Here is a 25601-nt window from a genome sequence, read left to right on the forward strand (position 1 = left end):
TACACTGATTAGTTTGTCAAACTATTGTAGTCAATCGTGTAGAATGAACTGAATAACATCCCTTTCTCTCTACAGAATACTCAATATATATTCTTATAGCTGAAGTTTATTGCTACTGAGTAATGGTTATGGAGACAAAATGCTAAGGAAAGGCTTTCACCAGTCAGTAAGTGCTGTAAATTCCTGTAACCTTCTGGCAAAGATTATCTATATCCCTTCTGCATCTTTGATATTTAATAGCTTTCAACACGAGTTGTGGAGGTCAGCAAAAGAATACCAGTTTTTAAAGCACGTCCACAGTCATGCTTACATAAATAAAACTTTGTTATAAAAATTAATTAAATATTCACCTGACGTGTGCTTTTTCAAATATCTGACACAATTCGTACTGTATAATCAATAAATTATTTACAGATATTATGTACCATAAATTCTTGCTGAGAATGGTATGAAAAAGGCAGACTTTAAAAATGTGAAACAAAGGAAACAGAAAATAAATAAGGCAGTATTAACTGGATATTTTGATAATGTGTGAAAACACCTATTGGCAGCTGAAGTAAAAAGTGATTATAACACAAATTCATGTGGTAAAATGTTTTGTGCACATTTAGAAAACATGCAAAAATGCTACAATGTAAAAAGTCTAATTGTATTTTATGCACTTATGAGATAATTCCTTTTATTTAAAAAGATAATTTTCTGTGCCAGAGATGTAGTTCTTTGCTGCTTCTAACAGATAGTTAGCCCTTAATTTGGCATTCCAAGCAATGTTTCTCACAAGACCTGAAGTTTCAGCCTTTGGTTTCAATCACAGCAATTTTTGTGGCTGATGACCCATGTAATCCTGGTGACCATCCCAGGAAAACATATCTGACTTCCAAATGTCAGGACCTCCATGCACATGCAGTGCACCCTGTCATCATTAACTGATCTTCTCTCATTCAACAGCTCAAAATGCAAACTTAATTTTTATGCCGATATTCCTTATGCTTGTTCAACATGTATGGGTGGAATACAGTGCACAGGTTGACTTGTTTGCATTGCAGAGGCCTGAAGTGCCCCAAGTCCAGCCTTTACTGTGAAGCTGGCCACCGATGACACTGAGGGACAACTGGTCCCCAGTTTTGCTCTTCCACATGGAAATGTCTTTCTTCCAAAATTTGTTGAACTTGCATGTGGATTTGTATTCAGTTTTCCTTCAAGGAAATATGTCAGCATTTCTCCTTTTCCTTTTACGCTGACTTTGCCACGACAGACAAATTCATAATGACACTTAGTGAGTATTCGATGGACATCTTCTGTTACCTGGAGATTGGTTGTTAAACAGACTCTTAACACATATCACCATCACTTCAGGAACTCAAAACACCAAAAATCAGGTTACTTTCCATATGTACATATGGTTTATGCTGGTCAGGGGATTGTACCAGATATTTGCTTAGGCTTGAAATGAGCCCTGCCAAGTTCAGGTTGTTTGCTCAGAACCAAAATGGAGGTTTATCTTAAAGCCAAGGCCAGTATTGAGACAAAGGTGCAGATATCCCACATATGTGAAAGGTAATGGCTTTGTGGCCTTTAACTGATATCCACAGTTAAAACACCTATAGTGACTGGATCACTGCTCTTGCAAGAGAAAAAGGATGAACTTTTGTCATTATTACCAATGTATTCAATGTAGTTTCTTCCCCTCTAAACTCTGGAAAATATCTATTTTGAGGGTTGTTGAGAAGGAGGATAAAGGTAGTTCCTTCCCCATAAAAAACTATGGAGATTGAATGGTTTACTAAATTTAAAGTGAAATTAGTTTTTTAGTGTATAGTGGAATCATGGATTAGAAGGTTAGAGTGGGAAAACGGAGAAAAAAATTGATCAGCCATGATCTTATTAAACAATAGATCATGCTCATGGAACTAAGTAGCTTACTCCTATTTCCATCTTTGATGGTCTTATAATGACTTTAGTGTTACTATAATTCTCCACTTTTGATGGCATCTGCTGAGTATTATTTAAATTCCTTCACTGCATTACCTAACATCTCACTCATCCAGCTTGACCTCACAGACACCAGCCTGCCAGAGTAAGATCTTGAAATCTCTGCATAACATTAAGCACATTTCCATGCTCCACTCATGGATCTTCAACCCCAGTCATCTATGAAGTCAGCTCTTCCTTGATACACTGTGTGATGATTCTTTTATTGTAATAAAGAAATAGGTTCTAATATAATAACTATAATTTATTAGCTATAGAACTCATGACCTTGTGGAGGCTTTCATTTTGAATCTACTCCTAGCTTCAAGAAGCCATCTCTAAATTCTTCTTGTAATCAGGATTATCATTAGCGCTCTATCACCTCATCCCCTTTCCTTGAGATGTTTAATCTAACAACACACTAATAAAGTATTCATTTCAATTTAATGTTCAATAAAAACGTAAACACAAACATTGGCGTTCTTTTTCTTTTTGAGATTCAGTCTGTCAGGTGCTTTGATAATGCATGTGGATCTTCTTAACACAGGTGCTTGTGTCGGCTCTGCTGGTCCACTACTGTCTAGCACTGGTGGTGTTTCCTCTGTTGCTGTGCAGGCTGGATCTTCTGCATTTGTCTGTTCCTGCAGTATATCTTGTGTCTTCAGCAGACTCTTTTGATTCCTCCTTAGAATTTGAACATCCTCTGTTCTGACAGTGTAGGATCTTGGATTTACTTCCACCAGAAGAGTAGCCTTTTTGTCCCAAGTGTTGGAATCTCTGATTCTTACTGTGTCATGTTGCACCAGTGTCCCTAAGCTTCTTGCTGATTCATCATAGTTTGATTTTTGTCTCCATTGTAAATGCTTTTGTTTCCGATCGACATCTTCCACATCTCTGTTCTTGTTTGGGTAGTGAAGTGTAGTGCATAGTCTACATCACATCAGAAGCTCACCGGGTGATGTGCCATCTTCAAGTGGTGAAACTCTGTAACTCAAAAGAGCTAGATACGGATCGGAGCCACTATCTTGTGCTTTCTTGAGCAACTGTTTAACGATGTGAACTCCTTTCTCTGCTTTACTGTTTGACTGTGGATGCAGAGGACTTGAAGTTGCATGTTGGAAATTATACCCTTCTGCAAAGTTCTGGAATTCTATACAACTATAGTATGGCCCATTGTCACTGTAGACAATTTGAGCAATTCCATGTCTTGCAAAGATCGATTTCATATATTTGATCACACAAACAGCAGACATATTAGCAAGCAGCACAACCTCCAGATAGTTCGATAAATAGTCAATAACCATTCTTTCCATCAATGTCAAACAAATCAGTCCCAACTTTCTGCCATAGTTCCAGTGGTAAGTCAGATATGATCATTGGTTCCTTTGTCTGCTTTGTGTGATGTTTCAAACAGTCTCTCAGCTTGAAACAATCCTACCAATGTCAGCATTTATCTTTCCAATAAACTGCAGTTCTGGCCTTCCTCTTGCATTTTTCCATTCCAAGGTGCCACTTGTGCACCTTTTCAGCAGAGATTGAGGAATTCTGCTCTGACTGAGTAGAAAAGCTCATTCTGACATTCAGATTCTTGATGACCTTCTGTAGTACTGTGTCCTTCTCTGTTTCAGTTGTGATCAACTTGGATTTATTGTCATATACGGAAAGAGTTTCAGTGATCTGGTTCACATGGAGATTCACATCTGTCTCTGAGGAACTCTCATTGTGTGATTCACTCTGTGTTGTTGCCCTGGGTAACACATCAGCTAACACAATAAGTTTTCACATGCTTTGTCACCTAGCAGTGATTCATATCCATCTGGGACTAATATGAATCCGAGGTGGTGGTCTTTATCTTTAACTTTCACCTGGAGTTTACATCTGCCTTTCATGTCAATGCTCTGTCCATTGTAGGCTTTGAGCATACAGGATTTGCCTGGATGTATGGCTTTATCTTCATTGCCCTGATATCATGCTCACAGATCAAATTGACCTTTTCCCTAGTGTCCAGCTTGAAACAAACATTTGTTCCATTTGTATGCAATGACACAGTCCACTTATCCCGCTTGACTCTGTTCATGCTTGGCTGTTCAGCGTCCGTTGGTTTATAGTCTTCCTGCAATGCCATGCCAATGAAGAGTGCATCACTGAGGACAATTTCTTCTATAGTGTGTACAGTGAGCATACTTTCACTTCTGTTTTGTTTCCCTTTGGAAAACATTGCTTTGCATAATGATTCTGCCCTTTGCTCTTATTACAGACTTTTCCATAGATGGGCTATTGTTTTGGTGCATGTTGAATGCCACACTCTCTACAATTGAATGTCTCTCCACATTTTTGTTGTTTCTGCTATCTATTTTTTTTTTGTTTATTTGTGTGCCCAGACTCTGTGGCTATGACTATGTCTTCATTTTCACTTGCTTTTGAACTATCTCCAAACTGTTTCACGCATTGCAGAGCTATTTCACTGGCATGGCATATCTTCACACTCCAGCTAAGGTAAACTCTGTCTCTCACAACAACCTCTTTCTCATTAATGGTCCTGAACACAATTTAATCACAGATCATTGAATCTTGCAGTGGCCCAAAATTGCATTTAACGTTTATTTTCATTTGAGTGGGACTGTCACTTTAAATCAAGCAGCCAGTTTTGGAGCCTGCCAGTGAGCTGACGGACTAGGGCAGCATGTACTCAAATTGGATATTTCTGAAGGCCATTTTTAAGGAGAGAGCACAGGAGCAACAACTTTTGCAATAATACTGTTTGGGCTAATTTCTATTGCTGCTGACTGGTACATAATAGCATGTTCTTACTTTTAATTTCAAATTTGATTTTAAAAAATGTATCAAAACTGTCTTGCTGCAGCTGCATTCATGAGTAAAATGTACATTTCCAATGTTTCATTTTTCTTTGGTGAACATCTCAATAATCTTGCTCAACTTGTCCTGGTCTGTTTTTTTTGGCAAAAACAAATGCGTTGAAAACCATTAGCACTTAAGGACCTGCCATGGTAAGTAGAGTGCAATCTTCCATGCATCAGGTTTGCTATCGAGTTCAATGGCTTGCAGGTACAGCATAAATCGTTTGAACAACCTCCACTTGTGTTCGACATTTCCAGTCCAATTTGTAGCATCAGGATTTTTACACTCTCCATGTTTTCTGCTACTATTGACTGATTCTCATTCTGCACACTCCTAGTGTTTCTTCCACTCCTGGTATCATTTGATGTTTCTTTTATTGTAATAGAGAAACTTGGGTTCATTTATAACAACTATAATTTATTAGCTTTAGAACTCATGACCTCATGGAGGCATCCATCTTGAATCTACTCCTAGCTGCAAAAACTTGTCTCCAACTCCCTCTAGTGGTCAGGATTATCACTAGCACTCTATCATTAAACACTGGGAAAGGAATTGGCAGAAACAGGCCTCGGACCTTTGGTACATCCATGAGAGTGTGCTGAATGGGTATTTTAAAGTGGTGTTGGTGTTGTCAGTACATAGGCACTGTAGCTAAGAATTTTAAATAATAACTAAGCAGATGTACAGTGTTTTTCCGAGAAAGAAATGGATTCTCAATAACATAAATAGATATATAAGTAGTAAGAGACTAGTGACCTATCTTACCTGCTCCACTACTCAATCAGATCGTAGCTGATCTTTAACCACTTCCACAAATCAATCTGTTGAAGTGAACAAATTTACTGCAATTTGCTTATATCTCTTAATTCTCAATATCCAAAAGAATATCAATCTCTGTTAACAGAATGGAGGAACAGGGGGATTTGGGGTCGAAGTTCATAGATCCCTCAAAATGGCTGCAAAAGTCAATAGGGTGGTTAAGAAGGCATATACTGTGCTGGCCTTCATTAGTCCGAGGATGTACATCAAGATCCATGAGGTGATGCTGTAGCTCTATTTGAGTTCAGTTCTGATCATCTCGTTACAGGAAGGATATACTGTGCATGCTTTCAAGAGGATGCTTTTGGGAGATTTATCACAATGTTTCTGAAATTGGAGAATGTTTTATGAAGAAATCTTGGCAAATCTAGAACTTTTCTTTTTAGAGTGACGAAGATTGGGTGGTCAGTCAGCACCTTTTCCAGGGGAACAATTGCAAACACCAGAGGACATCTGTTTAAGGTAAGTGAAGAAAGGTCTAGGAAAGACATTAGAGTTTTTTTTCTTACAGAGTATTGGGTGTCTGGAATACATGGCTGGGACTGGTGATGGAGGCTAGAACAGTAGGAGCTTTTAAAGTAAGCTCTAAAAATCAATGTATGAAAAACAGAGGGTTATAGGTATCAGCCAGGGAAGGATTAGATTGTTGTGGAATGGGTTTTAAAATAAAATTTTTATTTCAAATTTAGACATTCAGTGCAGTAACAGACTATTTCAGCCCACGAGTTCATGTCACTCAATTAAACCCATTTAACCTACAATCCCCAGTATGTTTCAAACGGTGTGAGATACCAGAGCTCCTGAGGTAAACCTGTGCAGACACCGGGAGAAAGTTTATATAGATCAGCACCACATTGTTGTGTGAAGGACCTGTACTGCACTGTAATGCTCTACAGTATGTTGTATATAAATAAACTCAGATATTCCTTTCAAACTGGACTAGAGGTAAATTAATAGGAGAAGGTTCAGGATAATTTTGATTTGAATTCAACAAAGCACAGCTCTTGTGATGACCTGGATGAAAAAAGTCATTTAGGACAAGATAATGAATACTACAGGTGCCTAACCTTTTATCCAGGATCTGTAAGATGGTAACCTCCAAATAATTGGCACTTCTTAACAGTAGATGAAATCTACTCATCAAAGATGGAACTTGGAGCCAAACATTATTCAACATGACCCTTGCTCAACTCCCTTGCATCCCGTCACGTTCCACGTTATTAATTAGTTGTATCATTACCCTACCTGTTGAGCATGATCCTTTCAGCCCGGCTGTGACTCAAAGCAGGATCAATGGCCGTTATCGCTACCCATAATCCCCCACGCAGCTGAAACTGCAGGGGAACCGGGGCTCTAGTACAGTGATGGATGGGGGGGGGGGGGGGGAAAGAGATACATGGTTGCGCAACTTGGGTGGGTGAGTGAGGGGTGAGATGACAGTGTAACTTGGGTGAGTGGGTGGGTGGAGACGGCAGCGTGACTCGGGTGAGTAGGGGGAGCGAGATGGCAGTGTGATTTGGGTGCATGAGGGGGAGGACAGATGTCTGTATGACTCAGGTGGGTGATGGCAGAGCGACTTGAGTGCAGAATTGGGGGAGAGAGACGGCAGCGTGACTTGGGTGGACGAGGGGGAGGACAGACGGCAGAGTGACTAAGGCAGGTGAAGGAAGGGTGATGGCAGTGCGACTTGAGTGCCGAGTGGAGGGAGAGATGGCAGCGCTACTTGGGTGGGTAAGTGGGGGAGAGATGGCAGCATTGACTCAGGGAGACGAGCGGCAGGGGAGAGACGGCAGCGCGACTCGGGTGAGTGTCGGGGAGGGACAGTAGTGCAATTCGGGCTGGCAAGAGGCAGGGAGAGATGAGAGTGGGTGAGTGGTGGGGGGAGAGACAGCAGCATGACTTAGGTGGGCTTAAAGGACTGCCATTTTAAAATGATTTTGAAATCCGGAAGATTCCAAAGAATGGCAGTGTCCGGTTTCTACAATCCCAGATAAAAAGGTTAGACATTGTACCACATTGTGGAGTAAGTAAATAATTAGAGCACAAAATCTAAACGTGCACTGGATATTCATTCATGGTCAGAGGAGGTTAATTTGGAATATACAGTACAATTGTGCTTTGCACGCTACTATCAAAAATCAATCTGTTGAAGTGAACGACTTTGCTATTTGCTTCCAACCACTGATTAGAAAGAGTGTATAACATTATGTTCTTATATATACAATTACAAGTTATGGTGACCACAGGATACAGTGGTTATTTTAATATAAACAATCGTTTCCTTAATATTTGCAAAACTAAGGAGCTAGTGATACTTTTCCAGAAGAAGAATGGAGGTCATTCCACTGACTGTATCAATGGTGATGAGCAGGACATAGTGACAGCTTTGAGTTCCTGGGGTAAATATTTTCATTACTTTTCCTGGTCTACCAATGTCAATACAATGGCCAAGGAACTGCACCAGTGCATCTACTTCCTCAGAAACTGAGGGAATTTGACAGATCACCTGCATCTTCTACACAACTCCTACAGGTGTACTATTGAAAACATTCTATCAGGTACATTACTGCATGGTATGGTCACAAAGAGTTGTGACCATCACACACATCCTCACCCCTCAATATTGGGACCAATCTATGACCCCCTTGGAAAAGCAGCCAACTGTTTAATTTAAGACTCATCCTACCTTGGTGTACTCCCTTCACATGAAGTAGATTCATGAGTATGAGATCACATGCCACTATATTTATGTTGTGTTTGCTCTACGCTAGTTGATCTCTCTCTGCAATTCTGGACTTTGTAGTGTCTCTCACTTATACTATGTATTAGATGTCTCATTGGACTTTTTGCAAAATAGCCTCCATCACTGCATCACGGTGCCTGTGTCAATAAACCTGAACTTGAACATAAGCATACAAAATTAATATCTTGAGATGAGAAGATGATCCTATGAAGGATATTTGGTAATCTTGGCTTGCAATCTCAGATGACCTCTTCGAGATAAATGAAACTTTCTGATTCAGATTTATAGAAGGGATCTGTGAGGCTTTTTCTTGAATTCTGGATTCAAAACCAAGGAGTATATTCTCAAGATCGGAGGCTAGGAAATATATTTATGCCTTTTAAAGTTTAAGAGTTTAGACCTTCTTCCCCAGGCCACTGAGGATGCTCAGTGTAGATTTTGTTAGCATAAAAGAACTGAGGGGATATGTGGGAAACTAGATCAAATTTGCACTTACCATGATCCTATCGAATGGCAAAACAAACATTAAGTATCACATGGCTGACTTCTGTGACCATTTCTTTTGTTCTTAAAGATGTGCGTTAAAATAATAACATACCAAGTGAGAAAAATGTCTGTCAATAAACTCTAATTTGTTGAGATCGCTATTTACTGTACTAACATGAAAGAGCAATTTACTAACTTGTATTTTGCCTTGAACTCCTGTGCTATCCATTCTGCTGGCAACATTAACAGTGTTTCCCCATATGTCGTACTGCGGTCTTCTTGCTCCAATCACACCCGCCACTACAGGCCCAACATTTATTCCTACATAAAGAATAAAATGTGATGATAATTTCAGCAAAGAGTACGAAGAAAATACTTACATGAAAAGAAAGAAGCAAGTAAAATAAACCTTTCAATGTTAGATTATTGAACTAATTTCTTTTATTTTTATATTTTATCATTAAAACCACATAACAATTTCTAATAAAAACATTAAAAGAAAGTTGTACAATGCGAAAAAGGCAACTATGCTGCCAGCCTATTCTTTTCAATTTGGCAAGTGAATATTTAATATTATAGGATCCATCGAGACTTAATAGGAATTAGCAAAAACAGCTGAAAAACTGATAAATCACCTAAAATAATGACACTTGTACATTTCAGAATTAACTATCAAAACAGATTGTTAAGAAAGGATATTTGTGATTTATTTTGGTGACGGGAACAGTGGTTATTATTTAACATGATTGAAAGCCTTTCAAGTGTTTGACTTTCAAGGATAATGGTACTGATGCTTCTCCTTCCCTAGCTACACCTCTTGTTCATAGGTGAGACTGTGGACTTGCTTCTGATGACCTCTCTGTGACTTTGTGGGATTCCTCTGGATGCTTCAGTTCCCTCCCACTTTCTAAAGATGTGTCGCTGTAAATTGACCTGAGCATGAGAGTGGGTGAAAGAAGTTGAGTGAAATTTATGGGAATGTCAGGAAAATATAATGGGATTTGTGTAGGAATTATTTAAATGGGTTTTTGATGATAAATGTAGATTCAATAGTTGTTTCTATGTTGTATAATTCCATGAGTGGCACCTTGCACCCCAGAAAAGCCTGAAATATTGGCAAATCTTTCAGTCCCCTTCTTCAGCTTCAAGGAAGAAAATACAGCTGCTATTTCTAACTTCAACATCCAAACAATAAATCTCCAAGTATTACTTTCAGGAGCCCAGAACCTCTGGCTGAGGTCTGAGATGCAATGAATAAAAGAAATCCTGCCTTCCTAAGGAAGGTATTGATCCTCCGTGAAGATCCATTTCAAGAAGAACCTGCTAAAGGCTCACTCCAGTTGCAACCTACTATGCACATCTGGCTGTAGCAGTTAACACAATACTATTAAAGCACCAGCGACCTGGGTTTATATTGGCAATGTCTGCATATTCTCCCCGTAATCTGTATGGGTCAATTCCATGTGCTCTGGTTCCTTTCCAACCACCAAAAATGAACAGGGTCAGTCAGTTAATAAGTTGCAATTGGTTTCAGTGGCTGGGATAGGAGTCTATGTGCTGTAAATATATATTTTTTAAAATGAAGTATTGTTTCTCAGTATTCTGTTGCCCAAACTACACACATAAATGTCACTAAAGCACCATGAGAGAAAGGAAAAGATAAACTCAAGTATTTATCAATTAAAATTGATTAAACAGCAACCAATCTACAAGGAGTGGGCGAGCCATTTACAAGGGCCTGTTGTCACCATATGTTACTAAGTTCAGGTGTCAGGCACAAAGAAAAATTAGGACTATTGATAAAAATCCTGCAATTAACATTGGCATTTTACACAAATCATTTAATCACCAGTCAACATAATTCACACACTGGATGTTTAAGGAACACATTTATCTAATGCAGCAATGGCACATCTTCAGCATAAGATTGATGTACAGATTGGATACCAAAATGCCAATTTTGCACCCAAAAATGACATTATACCTTATTATTCCAACTTGATTATGTACTTGATCATGTACATCATAGATGCATCTTGACATCACTTGATCTACATATACATGCACATACCCTTAATTCTACCATTGCTTCACAATTAGCAGAGAGATTCCATTTGAAGCAATACCCCTGCAAATCTTTACAGGGAATAATCCATGAATATTTTGGGTAATAATTCAAGGTGCTAGATTTTTGTGTTACTTTATGCTGTGATTAATAGCCAACTTTTCTTAGAAACACATATGATTTTAGATAAACCTGTCCTCAGCACACTTTAGACAAATAGAATTAATAGATTAACTAAAAAATATTAGGAAAAGTACCAACATGCCAGCTACTTACCCACTCTCAAGACAAAGTCATTGTATGACTGGTAGTTGATTTCATCTAGAACATCAAACATTTCTATTGCAAATTCTGCCAGAGTACTTAGATGGGAATAAATTGATCGTTTTTCCTACAGTTTGAAAAAGATGAAGAAATTTTGTCAAAAAAAACTGTTTGTTAGAATTGGAGTTGATTGTACTAGACACAGTATATACATGTATATTAGGCATTCAAATACATTGAAATGTAATGTTAATATTGCTATTAATTTCTTTTTTTTAGCAATTGAGAATGGTAAAAGGGAAAATGCATATAATACAACCATTATAGTTTATTTCTTTGATCACAACATTGAATTATGATCTTTGAATTTCATAGAAAGATTTTCCCTTGATCAGGACCCAGTGGATCTTTCACTGAGGATTCCAGTCTAACTAGTTTGCCATATCTTGCTGTGGAAAAGCAAAAGCACAATTAAAAAAAATACAGAGCCACAGAAATAAAATCTAATGATGACTGCAATGATCTTTGGGTCAAATTTCATTACTCCACGAATGTTACTTGGCACAATTTGGTCACAAATTATTCCTACGCAGATACATTAATTTCATGCAGATGCAAATGTGTGTAGAAGAAGATGGTGGCATTGCCGGAGCTGTGGTAACAGCAGCACTGCCTCTGGTATAGACTCGGGAAAACGGAGTGACAGCGCTGCTCTGAAGGCTTCAACTGCTCAGTCCTAATGCTGGCGGCTGCATAAACGGTTTAAACAGCCTGTTAAAAAAGCCAAAGGTGTTAGTAAAATCCTGTAACTGTGAGGTCTGTGTTCAAGATGGGGTGCCTGTGCTTGGCGGCAGCCATAAGTGGTTGCAGAATCTGGGGAGCATCAGAATGGCGCAGAGTACTAGAAATAGGAAGAACACCCCAGTGGACAAGGGGAAGCAGAGGAAATTACTCTACAGGACAGTGACCAGGGCAGTGGGCCAGCGAGAAGTTTAGTTGCTGAAGTACCCACAACAGGGGCCAGGCGACTTACCATTGGGGGACCCATAAAGTGGGGCACTGACTCATGGGGATGAGGTATCGGTGCCGGGATTCAAGAGAGTGGTGAGGGCAAGAGAGGCCTCAGACACTGAAGGCTTTGTGATTCTGTTTTGCTCCTCTTCCTCCTATTGATAGGGGTGCAGGGCAATGCACATGCCAACTCTATCTATAACTCACATTGTCTTGGAAAAGATGCATCTCAACTACACTCTCTTCACCCTAATCAGCAAGAAGATTCATGAGTACGAGATCACATACCACTAGATTCAAGGACAGTTTCTTTTCTGTCATTATCAGGCTCCTGAATGAACCCCAAATGAGTAAAATTATGGTTATCTTTGCTCTGTAACAACTGATCTCTTTCTCTCTGTCTGTAGCTCTGCACTTTTGTGTTGTGCCTTAATTGTTGTACTATGTCTGAGATGGTAATTGGTCTGCTCGCAAAATAACCTCTTTCATTGCACCTTGGCCCATGAGACAATAAACTTAAACGAATCTCTTCATTTCAAAAACTGGAACTGAAAAAACTTGGAGTTTTGCAATTAATTTTCAAACACTTTATGAAATTCCTTGACTAATAATGACTGGGTTATCCACTTTATAGATCTATTGTAGTGAAAATATAAGAGAGACAGGCTGAATCTCTGTGTGGCACTGAGCAGCCTGGTTGTGCCCAACTAAATGTGCAATGAGGGACTTAACCTTTCTAAAACTGGTAGTGTCTATTTGTTTCCTTAAGCCAAGTGGCAAGTTCCTGTGTGGCACCTTGGCTTTGTACAATGTAGCATTTGTAGGGGCTTGTGGCAAGGGGGCAATGAGTAAAAGCATTACAACAAACTGAATAAACTCACATCAACTCAGTTACTTCATAGTTTACTTTTTCATTCAAATGAAGGAAAGCAGCCATGTTGGTGATTGTTCCTGGGGCTCATTATTCCTAGGTCAGTTAAATATGGAAACTCACTAGTTTTAGTGCTGGGGATTTGGAGTCATTTTGATTTTCGGCAAGCTTTCTAATATTGTAAGAGGGTACAAACATGCTTGCAATATAGAAATATGTTATTTATCAGAATTGATGAATGCAAATGATCATACTCCTCTCTGGCCTGCACACTTATCTGGTGCATGAGGGAATGTGCATTTCTCAAAGGGAATGAATCAGAGAGATTACCTGGTCTTGCCATATTTAGTAATAAGCAAATTGAGAAATTTGAAAGATTGAATCAGGGAACGGACTCCGATATTTTTTGACTTTTCAGTGATGGAACTGTACTTTTTCTATTTAATTACTGACATATCACAAATGTTAAGTTTGGTTCATTTGAAGGGTGTTGACTTGTCAATCCAATCAAGGCTATTGTTCTGCAATCGGTACTTTTGAGTTGGGCCATTGAGTGAAAACAGGGTACCAGCCAAATGCACTTTTGGTGATTTGTCATAGAATCCTAGATAGATGCAGCATAGAACAGGCCTGTGGCCTGTTGAATCTGTGCCAGTCAGCCAGCAACCATTTACACTAAACCTATCCTAACCAAGTTTGTTCTCTCCACTTTTTCATCAACCTCCTCCATATCTACCACTCATCCAAGCACTCAGGGCAATTTACATCATATGCACTCTCAAAAAGGGTTGAAATTCAAATCAAAGAAACCCACCTGAACAGCAACATGACTTCTTTAGAAAGCAAGATCAGAATCAATAGAATGTAGCTTTTCTATTAGATTGTAACATTTATATGAAATTTTACTGAATTACTTTTAGAAGAAAAGGATTTAATTTTTTTTAATTTTTGCATCTCAGAATAGTTATGTACATTAGACAGTATTCCTAATTCCTAATTGTTTAAAAAGAATGGATTTGAAGATCCAAGTGGTTTAGCTGGGTTTATGTTTTTTTCCCCCTCGTATTCTTGTATTTTTGCCATAAAAACACATTATGCCTTGTAGCTGAAGATTTCATGAAGATTAAACACAAAAGAGTCATAGCTGTACATCCCTTTAAATACATCCTATCCGCCAATTTTTTTTCTTGAACATTCCAATATTACTTGCCTTAACCATCTCTTCCAGCAGCCTGTTCTATTCTCCCATCACCTTCAGTGTAAAAAAGTGAAGATTCCTGTTAAACCTGCTCCCCTCACCTTAAACCTATATTCTCTGGTTACCAAATATGTATGTATGTATGTATATATTATATATATCAGATTTCTTGACAGGGTACATACATGACATCATATGCAATTCAGAAATTCCTTTGTTCTGCAGGTAAAGCAGAGTTATCATTTATTCATAGTGTATAAAAACTTCTCCATTAACAATGGTGTGAAGCAAGGCTGTGTTCTCGCACCAACCCTCTTTTCAATCTTCTTCAGCATGATGCTGAACCAAGCCATGAAAGACCCCAACAATGAAGACGCTGTTTACATCCGGTACCGCACGGATGGCAGTCTCTTCAATCTGAGGCGCCTGCAAGCTCACACCAAGACACAAGAGAAACTTGTCCGTGAACTACTCTTTGCAGATGATGCCGCTTTAGTTGCCCATTCAGAGCCAGCTCTTCAGCGCTTGACGTCCTGCTTTGCGGAAACTGCCAAAATGTTTGGACTGGAAGTCAGCCTGAAGAAAACTGAGGTCCTCCATCAGCCAGCTCCCCACCATGACTACCAGCCCCCCCACATCTCCATCGGGCACACAAAACTAAAAACGGTCAACCAGTTTACCTATCTCGGCTGCACCATTTCATCAGATGCAAGGATCGACAATGAGATAGACAACAGACTCGCCAAGGCAAATAGCGCCTTTGGAAGACTACACAAAAGAGTCTGGAAAAACAACCAACTGAAAAACCTCACAAAGATAAGCGTATACAGAGCCGTTGTCATACCCACACTCCTGTTTGACTCCGAATCATGGGTCATCTACCGGCACCACCTACGGCTCCTAGAACGCTTCCACCAGCGTTGTCACCGCTCCATCCTCAACATCCATTGGAGCGCTTACACCCCTAACGTCGAAGTACTCGAGATGGCAGAGGTCGACAGCATCGAGTCCACGCTGCTGAAGATCCAGCTGCGCAGGGTGGGTCACATCTCCAGAATGGAGGACCATCGCCTTCCCAAGATCCTGTTATATGGCGAGCTCTCCACTGGCCACCGTGACAGAGGTGCACCAAAGAAAAGGTACAAGGACTGCCTAAAGAAATCTCTTGGTGCCTGCCACATTGACCACCGCCAGTGGGCTGATAACGCCTCAAACCGTGCATCTTGGCGCCTCACAGTTTGGCGGGCAGCAACCTCCTTTGAAGAAGACCGCAGAGCCCACCTCACTGATAAAAGGCAAAGGAGGAAAAACCCAACACCCAACCCCAACCAACCAATTTTCCCTTGCAACCGCTGCAATCGTGTCTGCCTGTCCCGCATCGGACTTGTCAGCCACAAACGAGCCTGCAGCTGACGTGGACTTTTTACCCCCTCCATAAATCTTCGTCCGCGAAGCCAAGCCAAAGAAGATAAAAACTGTACAGAGTGTATACATGTAAACAAATAAAGAACCATAAACCAATAATGAATGTAAATTAACTGTGAAATACAGAGAGAATAAAAAAAATCAATAAAGTGCACAAGTAAGAGTCCCTGAGTGAGTTGGTTGTTGAGGAGTCTGATGGAGGAGGGGTAGAAGCTGTTCCTGAATCTGGTGGTGAGAGTCTTGTGGCACCTATACCTCTTTCCTGATGGCAGCAGTGAGAATGAGCATGTGCTGGATGGTGAGGATCCTTGATGATTGTGCAGATTTCCCTGTAGATGTCCTCGATAATGGGGAGGATTTTGCCTGTGATGTCCTGGGCTGCTTCGACTATTTTTTTGCAAGGCTTTACACTCAGGGGAATTGGTGTCCCCATACCAGACCATGATGCAGCTAATCAGCACACTTTTCACCACACATCTGTTGAAATTTGCCAGGCAAATCATACCAAATCTCTGCAAACTCCTGAGGAAGTAGAGGCACTGATGTGCTTTCTTCATGATGCCATTAGTGTGTTGGATCCAGAAAGGTCCTCAGAGATAATAACTCGCAAAAACTTAAATTTTGTCACCCTCTCCACCTCTGATTCCCTAATGATCACTGGATTGAACACTTCTGGTTGTCCCTTCCTTAAGTCAACAATCAGCTCCTTAGTTTTGGTCACACTAAGTGCAAGGTTGTTGTTGGTGCAAAATTCAGCCAAGTTTTCAATCTCCATCCTGTGTGCTGACTCATCCCTTCCATTATACAACCCACTACCATAGTATCATTGTCAAGTTTGTAGTTGGTGTTGTACCAAGCCACATTGTTGTAGGGATAAAGTGCATAGAGCAGGGGGCTAAGAATGCAGCCCTGTAGTGCTCTGGTACTGATGGAGATTGTAGAGCAGATGTTCTTATCAATCTTCTCTGATTGTGGTCTGGAGATGAGGAAATCCATGATCCAATTAACTTCTGAGTCCTTGAAGTTTGCTGATCAATTTTGAGGGGATGATGGTGTTAAATGCCAATCTGTAGTTGATAAAAAGCATCCTGATCAATGCATGTTTACCGACTAGGTGTTCCAGGGCTTTGTGTGAGTTAGTGAAATGGCGTACGCTGTAGACCTATTGCTATAATAGGTGAACTGGAAGGTATCCATGTTGCTGCTCAGGCAGGAGTGGTTATGCTTAAACACCAGCCTTTCCAAACACTTCATCACTGTTGATGTAAGTGCTACTTATTATTAAGTCATTAAGGCAGCATACTCCACTCTTCTATGATTGATGCCTGTTTGAAGTAGGCAGGTACTACACCCTGCTGGAATGAGATATTGAAAATATCCATGAATACATTGGCAAGTTTTTCAGCACAGATTTTTAATACTCAGCCAGGTTCTCCACCTGGGTCAGATGCTTTCCTCAGATTCACTCCCCTAAAGGCAGCATGCATGCCATCCTCAGATATGGGCAGGATGGGAACATCAGGGGATGTGGGGGTGCAGAGGGGTGGCTCTTTGCTTTTACTATCATCAAATTGGGCATAGAAGGCATTGAATTCTTCTGGGAGCAAAACTTTGCAGCCTGCTACTTCACCGGATTTCGTTTTGCAGGTTATGGCATTTAGGCCCTGCCACAGCTGATGGGTGTCCCTTGTTGTTTCCATTTTCATCCAGAATCTCCACTTCACCCAGGTTATAGATTTTCGCATGTCATACCTGCTCCTGCTGTACTGATCTGGATCTCCGGACTTAAAAGCCTGTGATCTGTCTCCCAGCAGGTTCCAGATTTCATTGTTCATCCAGTGCTTCTGGTTGGGAAAAACCCTGAATGATTTGGTGTGGTTACACTCATCCACAGCTGTTTTAATGGCAGTTACAATTGCAAGCTGCTGTATATTTTAAAATATTGAAAATAAATAAAAAATGCTAGTCAGACATTTCTTTTTATTTTGAGGGAAACTATGAACTACTTACTGATTTACTTTATATGTCCCCACATACAATTATGAAGATGATTCTTATTGGATCCTTGTAGATTTCACAAAGTTAAAGATTAATTTTCTGATGTCCAAGTTAAAATAACTGAAAAATCTTCAAGATAGTTTGCACTCGATAAAAATTATATATTTTTCCAGAAATATAACCATATAACCACTTACAGCACAGAACAGGCCAGTACGGCCCTACTAGTCCATGCCGTAACAAATTCCCACCCTCCTAGTCCCACTGACCAGCACCCGGTCCATACCCCTCCAGTCCTCTCCTCTCCATGTAACTATCCAGTCTATCCTTAAATGTAACCAATGACCCCGCCTCGACCACGTCTGCCGGAAGCTCATTCCACATCCTTACCACCCTTTGCGTAAAGAAATTTCCCCTCATTTTCTCCTTATAATTTTCCCCTTTCAATCTTAAACCATGCCCTCTAGTTTGAATTTCCCCCACTCTTAATTGAAAAAGCCTATCCACATTTACTCTGTCTGTCCCTTTTAAAATCTTAAACACCTCTATCAAGTCTCCCCTCAATTTTCTACGCTCCAGAGAAAAAGCCCTAGTCTGCACAACCTTTCCCTGTAACTCAAACCTTGAAATCCTGCCAACATTCTCATGAACCTTCTCGGCACTCTCTCTATTTTGTTTATATCTTTCCTATAAATTGGTGACCAAAACTGTACACAGAACTCCAAATTTGGCCTCACCAATGCCTTGTACAATTTAATCATAACCTCCCTACACTTGAATTCAATACTCCGATTTATGAAGGCCAACATTCCAAATGCCTTCTTCACCACACCATCTACCTGAGTATCAGCCCTGAGGGTACTATTAACCATCACTCCTAAATCCCATTGTTGCTCTGCACATCTCAATAGCCTACCATTTAATGCATATGACCTATTTAGGTTTGCCTTTCCAAAATATAACACCTCACACTTATCTGTATTAAATTCCATCAGCCATTTCTCACCCACACCTCCAGCCTTCCTAAATCACCTTTTAATCTACGGTAATCTTCCTCACTGTCCACAACACCACCAATCTTTGTATCATCCGCAAACTTGCTTATCCAATTCTCCACCCTTACTTCCAGATCGTTAATATATATAACAAACAATAGTGGATCCAGGACCGATCCCTGAGGAACTCTACTAGTCACCGTCCTCCAATTGGACAAACAATTTTCTACCACTAATCTCTGACACCTCCCAGCCAACCATTGCTGAATCCATTTCACTACCTCCTTATTTATACCTAATGCCTTTTTTCCTCACCTCCTGTGGGGAACTTTGTCAAAAGCTTTACTAAAGTCTAAATAGACAACATCCACAGCTTTCCCTCCATCAACCTTTTTTGTAACCCCCTTGAAAAACTCAATCAGGTGTGTCAAGCATGATCTACCCCTGACAAAACCATGCTGATTACTCCCTATCAATCCCTGTACCTCCAAATATTTGTAAATACCATCCCCCAGAACACTTTCCATCAACTTACCCACCACAGACATCAAACTCACGGGCCTATAATTCCTAGGTTTACATTTGGGCCCTTTCTTAAACAGCGGAACCACATGCGCCACCCTCCAATCCTTTGGCACTACCCCCGTGACCAGTGACATCCTAAATATCTCTGTTAATGGCCCCACTATCTGTCCACAAGCCTCCCTGAGTGTCCTTGGGAATATTTTGTCCAGTCCTGGAGATTTATCCACCTTGATCTTTTTCAACTCAGCCATCACTACCTCCTCGGTTATCCTTATATCTTCATGACCTCCCCACTATTTTTCTTTATTTCAACTGGTTCAATATTTTTTTCCCTAGTGAATACCGAGGCAAAGAAATCATTCAAAATTTCCCCCATTTCCTCTCACTTCTCACTCAGCCTACCCTCGCTATTTACAAGGGGTCCAATTTTATCCCTCACTAATCTTTTACTTTTAATGTACCTATAGAAACCCTTGGATTTATTTTTACTCTGTCTGCCAAAGCCTCTTCGTGCCTTATTTTGGCCTTTCTAATTTCTTTCTTAAGATTCCTTCTACACTCCTTGTAGTCCTCCTTCAAACTCTCAGCTCCCTGCTCTTTATGCCTCTTGTATACCTCCCTTTTTCTCCTAACCAAATTTCCAATATTCCTCGTAAACCAAGTCTCCCTATGACTTCCAGCCTTTCCTTTGATCCTCACTGGGACATATCTACTCTGTACCCTCAAAATTTCTTTTTTGAATATCCTCTATTTTTCATTTACATCCTTACCTGAAAATATCCTGTCCCACTCAATACTCCCCAAATCCCTTCTTATTCCTTCGAAATTTGCTCTTCTCCAATCCAGAACCTCAACTTTAGGCCCCTCCTTGCTCTTCCCTAAAATTACCCAAAAACTAACAGAGTTATGATCACTAGACCCAATTTGTTCTCCAACATTAATGTCTGATACCTGACCTAGCTCATTCCCTAACAGGAGATCTAGTATTACACCGTCCCGAGTTTGTTCTTGTACTAATTGATTTAGAAAATAATCTTGAACACATTTAACAAACTCTAGCCCATCCAGCCCTCTAACTGTATGGGTATCCCAATCAATGTGAGGGAAGTTAAAATCTCCCATGATCACTACCTTATGATTCTCACACATATACATTATCTCCCTACAAATTTGTTCCTCTAATTTTCTTGACCCATTTGGTGGTCTGTAATACACCCATATTAGCACCCTCATGCCTCCTTCATCCCTCAATTCCACCCAAACAACCTCACTGGATGATCCCTCCAGACCATCCTGCCACCTCACGGCAGTAATGTCCCCCTTAACAAGCAGAGCAACACCTCCCCCTTTTTTACCCCCTGATCTATCACATCTAAAACAAATGTTTCCTGGAATATTAAGTTGCCAATCCTGCCCCTCCTGTAGCCAGGTCTCACTAATTGCCACAATATCATGACCCCAAGTATCTGTCCATGCTCTAAGCTCATCTACCTTGTCCACTATGCTTCTTGCATTAAAATATATGCATTTCAGAGAATGACCCTCACCTATATTCTCTTTTCTACCTTTTACACTAATCTCCATCCTAATTAGAACTAATTTCAAAAATTTGTGATCGTGCTCCAAATCAAAATGTGAAGTGAGGATTTAAAAATTAAACCTCGTGATCTCAGTAAAAACTAAATTTTAAAGAATAGCAAATAGGACATTGAATGGTTAGAAACAAAATGAATGGTTTGGTCAGTGTGATAGTACAGATTCTACAACAATGTGTATATGCATAGATTGTAGTGTAGAATGATTGTGATTGGCTGAGAGCATAGCCACGCCTACTGGCAGGTCTTAAAGGGTTGCTCCTAGTCAGACCAGGTCATTCTGGACTGGTCAACCTTCATGTGATACGCTCCAGTCTTTTTGTTAATAAAAGCCTTGGTTTGGATCAACAACCTTTGATTCTTTCGACGTGCTCTACAATTTTATAAACTAGAAAGTTTTAAGGGGATGGAGCGTAAGCTATGGCTGGAACGCCTCGACTTCGACCCACAGTCGGCTACAGCCTCAAATGACTTTAAGCACTGGGTGAGGTGCTTTGAAACATACTTACAACTCTCTGACCCTGCCATGATAGAGTTCAGCCATCAACTACTAATATTGATGACTATGGTGTCCCCGAGAGTCTACCAGAGCATCCAGGACGTGACCACTTATGCCGCAGCCATGAAGGTGCTGAAAGGGCTCTACAAGCGACCGGTGAACAGGGTTTATGCTCGGTACAAACTAGTGACAAGGAGGCAACAGCCTGGTGAGTCCTGTAGAGCTTATATTCAAACACTAAGGGCAATGGCCAGGGACTGTGCCTGCACAGGCAGAACTGCTGTGGAGACCACAGACAATCTCATTCGGGATGCCTACATGGCCGAGGTCTGATTGAATGAGGCAAGGCGGTGCCTGCCAGAGCACGGAGGAGAAAACCTAGCGGACGTGATCCAGATCGCAGAGTCAATGGAGGATGTGGTCTTAAGCATGGACGAGTACTCTCAGGGCTGGTCCCCATGCTCTGATGTGAGTAGGATGTCCTCCCTCAACCCTACTACACCCCTGGCACACCGACAGCCTGTCAGCTGCCGCTATGCTGCCTGATGCGACCCCAAAGTGTTATTTCTGTGGGAGGGACAAGGACAGCAGGTCCCAGTGCCTGGCGAGAAAAGCTAGGTGCCAGAAGTGCCTTAAAAATGGCCACTTTGCTGTAGTCTGTCACTCCAAAATGGCCACCATCAAACACAGTGCCTCGTGTGAAGACCAACCGCCACCCTCCTATTCAAACATTTCTTCCTCGGAGTTCTTGTCCAATGAGAGTGAGGGCTCCACTGCACGGCAGTGCCTGACATCATGGGGCAGAGGCCGAGCGCGGAAGGTACAACCCACCCTCGCTGCAATGACATTGGCCTGCTTCACCCTCGCTCATGAAGCAACGTCCGACCAGGCCCCAGCACCGACTTCAACGGCTGCCACCAGTGCTGACCAGGGACCTGCTGCCGCCATCACCGCTGAGCCCGCCGCCGCCAACACTGCTGAGCCTGCTGTCGCCGCTACCGACCAAGGACTTGCCACACCCATTGCCACTACCAACGTTGCTGACCGGGGACCCGCCACCACTGAGGCAGCCAACCAGGTACCAGCCGCTGCGACCAACGCTACTGATCCAGTACCCACCACTGCTTCAGATGCTGACGACCAGGGACACGCCGCCGCGACTGCCCCACCACTGACAGCAAGCAGTGACCCCCAGCACTTACCATTAGCTAGCCGACACCCCCAGCAGGCTGCAGGCAGCAGCACCAACTCTTTAACGCTGACTACTCTGGCCCCACTGTTTCTGTGACATCATCCCACATATGTTGCATGATGTCATCACATAGGACTGCACTGTCCCCATTACAAGTTACTGCATCAGTAACCCTAGACCAGGACTTCCCCCATCCCCTCACGCTTCCTGGGCTTTTTCTCCACTATCCCCAATGGGTTCCAAACTATGCCGACAAGGCACGGCCACTCATGAAGACCACCTCCTTTCCCCTGTCAACTGAAGCCAGAGTGGCCTTCGACCGCATCAAATTGGACATCGCTGCTGCAACGTTGCACACCATTGACGAGTCCATCCCATTCCAAGTTGAGAGTAATGCGTCTGACTTTGCACTGGTAGCCACTTTGAACCAGGCTGCCCAGATGGTCAGTAGCCATCTTCTCCAGAACCCTCCAGGGTCCTGAGAGCCGACACTCCTCTGTCGAGAAGAAGGCCCAGGCCATAGTTGAAGCAGTATGTCGTTGGAGACACTATCTCACTGGCAGGCACTTTACACTGCTGACCGACCAATGCACGGTCTCCTTCATGTTTAGTAATACCCAGCGAGGTAAGATCAAGAATGACAAAATATCCAGGTGGAGAATCGAACTCTCCACCTTTAATTATGACATACTGTATCGGCCTGGTCAACTCAACGACCTGCCAGATACGCTCTCCAGGGGGACTTGTGCCAACATACAACTGGACAGGCTGCAGAGACTCCACGAGGAGCTCTGTCATCCAGGGGTCACTAGGTTCGCGCACTTTGTCAAAGCTCGCAACCTGCCCTATATGGTCGAGGAGATTCGCTCCATGACCCAAGCCTGCCCGATGTGCTCTGAGTGCAAGCCCCACTTCTTCTGTCTGGAGAACACCCACGTCATCAAAGCCACCTGCCCCTTTGAGCATCTCAGTGTGGACTTCAAGGGGCCCTTACTGTCGAACAACTGTAATACCTACATCCTTACGAACATCAACGAGTACTCCCACTTCATGTTCACTGTGCCCTGCTCAGACATGACCGCCTCCTCAGTCATAGAGGCCCTGCACTGCATCTTCGCCATCTTCGGGTACCCCAGTTACATCCACAGTGACAGGGGGTCCTCGTTTATGAGTGCGGAGCTGCGGCAGTACCTTCTGGAGTGTGGTATTGCTTCAAGCAGGAGCACCAGCTATAACCCACGCAGTAATGGGTAGGTCAAAAGAGAGAATGCCACCGTCTGGAAGCGGTTACGCTTGCCCTCTGGTCCAAAGGTCTCCCCACCTCTCACTGGCAGGACGTGCTCACTAGTGCCCTACACTCCATCTGCTCCCTCCTACGCACTGTGACCGATGCCACCCCCCATGAAAGAAACAAAAGTTGATACATTGATTAAAAAGAAACAATGTGTAGGCACTGAGCAAACCATGTTATCACTCATTTAATGATCTATTTGACTCAATTAAGCTTCAATAATTATTGTTTCCACAATTGAATTCTCCCATCGTTATTGAATGAAGATCTACCGGGACCAATGCCTGAAGAGGGCGCACAAAATCAGTGAACCGGTGCAGACTCGAAAGGCCAACATGGCCTGTTTCTGCTCCGTAAATGGTTATATGGTTAAAGTAAGCTCTTTATTTTCTAGTCATCTTTACAAACTATCTCAAAAGTAACACATTCTTTAGAAGGTACAGTCCCTACATCACTCCTTGAATCAGAATCAAGAATGCAAAAATTTTGAGCAGAGTTTTCTGTTTACTGTAACTGTACTTCAACTTGTCAAAGTGATAGCCAAGAGTGCTCAGTCAGCTATGCCCTAACGTAGCGATTAAGTCATGGAAAACAAGACATCACTGCTAAAGAGCTACCACTGCTCATCATTCTTTGTCAATGCAACCTATTCATTACATTTGAATTTCACCAACCAGATGCTATAAATTTTCAGTATTTAAATTTGTGTAGATTTGGATGTTTTCACACAATTTATTTCAGAAAAAGGTAAATGCATAGAATAATATACCAACCATATCAACCTAAGTCAAAAATTGGCAATGATATATAACATGACATTAATATCAAATCAGCTAAGTTACTGTCCCATTCTAAAATTAGGTCTAACTAACTTTCCTATTATTCTGTCTTTACATGATGCCATGTTAAAAGCTGAAACACAAGGACTGGTTTTGTGGGATGGGTATATTAAGGAATTTAATTTCTTTTTATATTCTACCATAGTCAAATTTCAGAATATACAGCCTAATACCTGTTGCTGAGGCATGATGATCACTGCATAGTTGATGGACTAAACGGCCTGTTTCTATACCGCACATGTTTCACTAAGACAGGTGCAAGATAATTCTACAAGGAAACCCTAACTAAATATATTCAAAAGAGTATCATTATCAAAATGGTCATCTTTATTCAATGATTGGTCATATTACTTCTATTAAAATGAACTTTTTACTTAAATTTTTGTACCTTTTTCAATCCATACTAATTTTCATCCCTATATCTTTTTTTGATTCATTCGTTTTGATTATATCTTTCAATATATGGCAGGGGAAACATCCCCACTTAAATAAAGCTCATCTTCAAAAAGCTCAAAGGAATGGCGGAATGGCATTTCCCAATTTTAGATTATATTATTGGGCAATCATTATTCGTAAGTTAATTTTTTTTGTTACATTTGGATAATTTTGGTAGAAATGGGATTAAATTTTTACAAAGAATGTTTTGTTAGCAATTTTAGGGTCCTTTTTGTCTTCCTCTTTATATGTTAAACATAGGTTGGGAATATGGGCTCAATTCAGAAGGTTTTTAGATTTCAGAATTTTTCCCTTGTATTCTAATCACCTTATTTTAACCCTTGTTGCAGGATACAGCTTTTACAGATTGGCAGAGATTGGGTATTAAATGTTTTAAAGACCTTTTCATTCAAAATGTTTTCTTCTTTTGATCAATTGGTGATTAAATTTAAATGACTAAATTCATTTTTTTTAGATATTTGCAGGTTAGATATTTTGTCCAATCTCAGATCCCTGATTT

General features: G+C 41.2%; 1 protein-coding gene and 1 long non-coding RNA gene across 4 annotated transcripts in view; one reads left to right on the forward strand and one right to left on the reverse strand.

Annotated features, from left to right (window-relative positions):
* Positions 1 to 25601, forward strand: part of LOC138752655 (uncharacterized) — a 104421-nt gene that overhangs the window by 4153 nt on the left and 74667 nt on the right. For both annotated transcript variants that reach the window (XR_011350818.1, XR_011350812.1), the window contains exon 2: positions 6036 to 6111. This is a non-coding gene — a long non-coding RNA (uncharacterized lncRNA). The remainder of the gene's footprint in view (positions 1 to 6035; positions 6112 to 25601) is intronic.
* Positions 607 to 25601, reverse strand: part of LOC138752637 (adenylate cyclase type 1-like) — a 288403-nt gene continuing 263408 nt past the window's right edge. For both annotated transcript variants that reach the window (XM_069915391.1, XM_069915395.1), the window contains exons 17-19: positions 11220 to 11334; positions 9075 to 9199; positions 607 to 1305 (exon numbers count right to left, since the gene is read on the reverse strand). In XM_069915391.1, coding sequence (XP_069771492.1) covers positions 985 to 1305; positions 9075 to 9199; positions 11220 to 11334 — 561 coding nt within the window. In that variant the 3' untranslated portion in view covers positions 607 to 984. The remainder of the gene's footprint in view (positions 1306 to 9074; positions 9200 to 11219; positions 11335 to 25601) is intronic.

The sequence above is a fragment of the Narcine bancroftii genome, chromosome 1, assembly GCF_036971445.1.
Source record: "Narcine bancroftii isolate sNarBan1 chromosome 1, sNarBan1.hap1, whole genome shotgun sequence".
NCBI classification, from domain to species: domain Eukaryota; kingdom Metazoa; phylum Chordata; class Chondrichthyes; order Torpediniformes; family Narcinidae; genus Narcine; species Narcine bancroftii.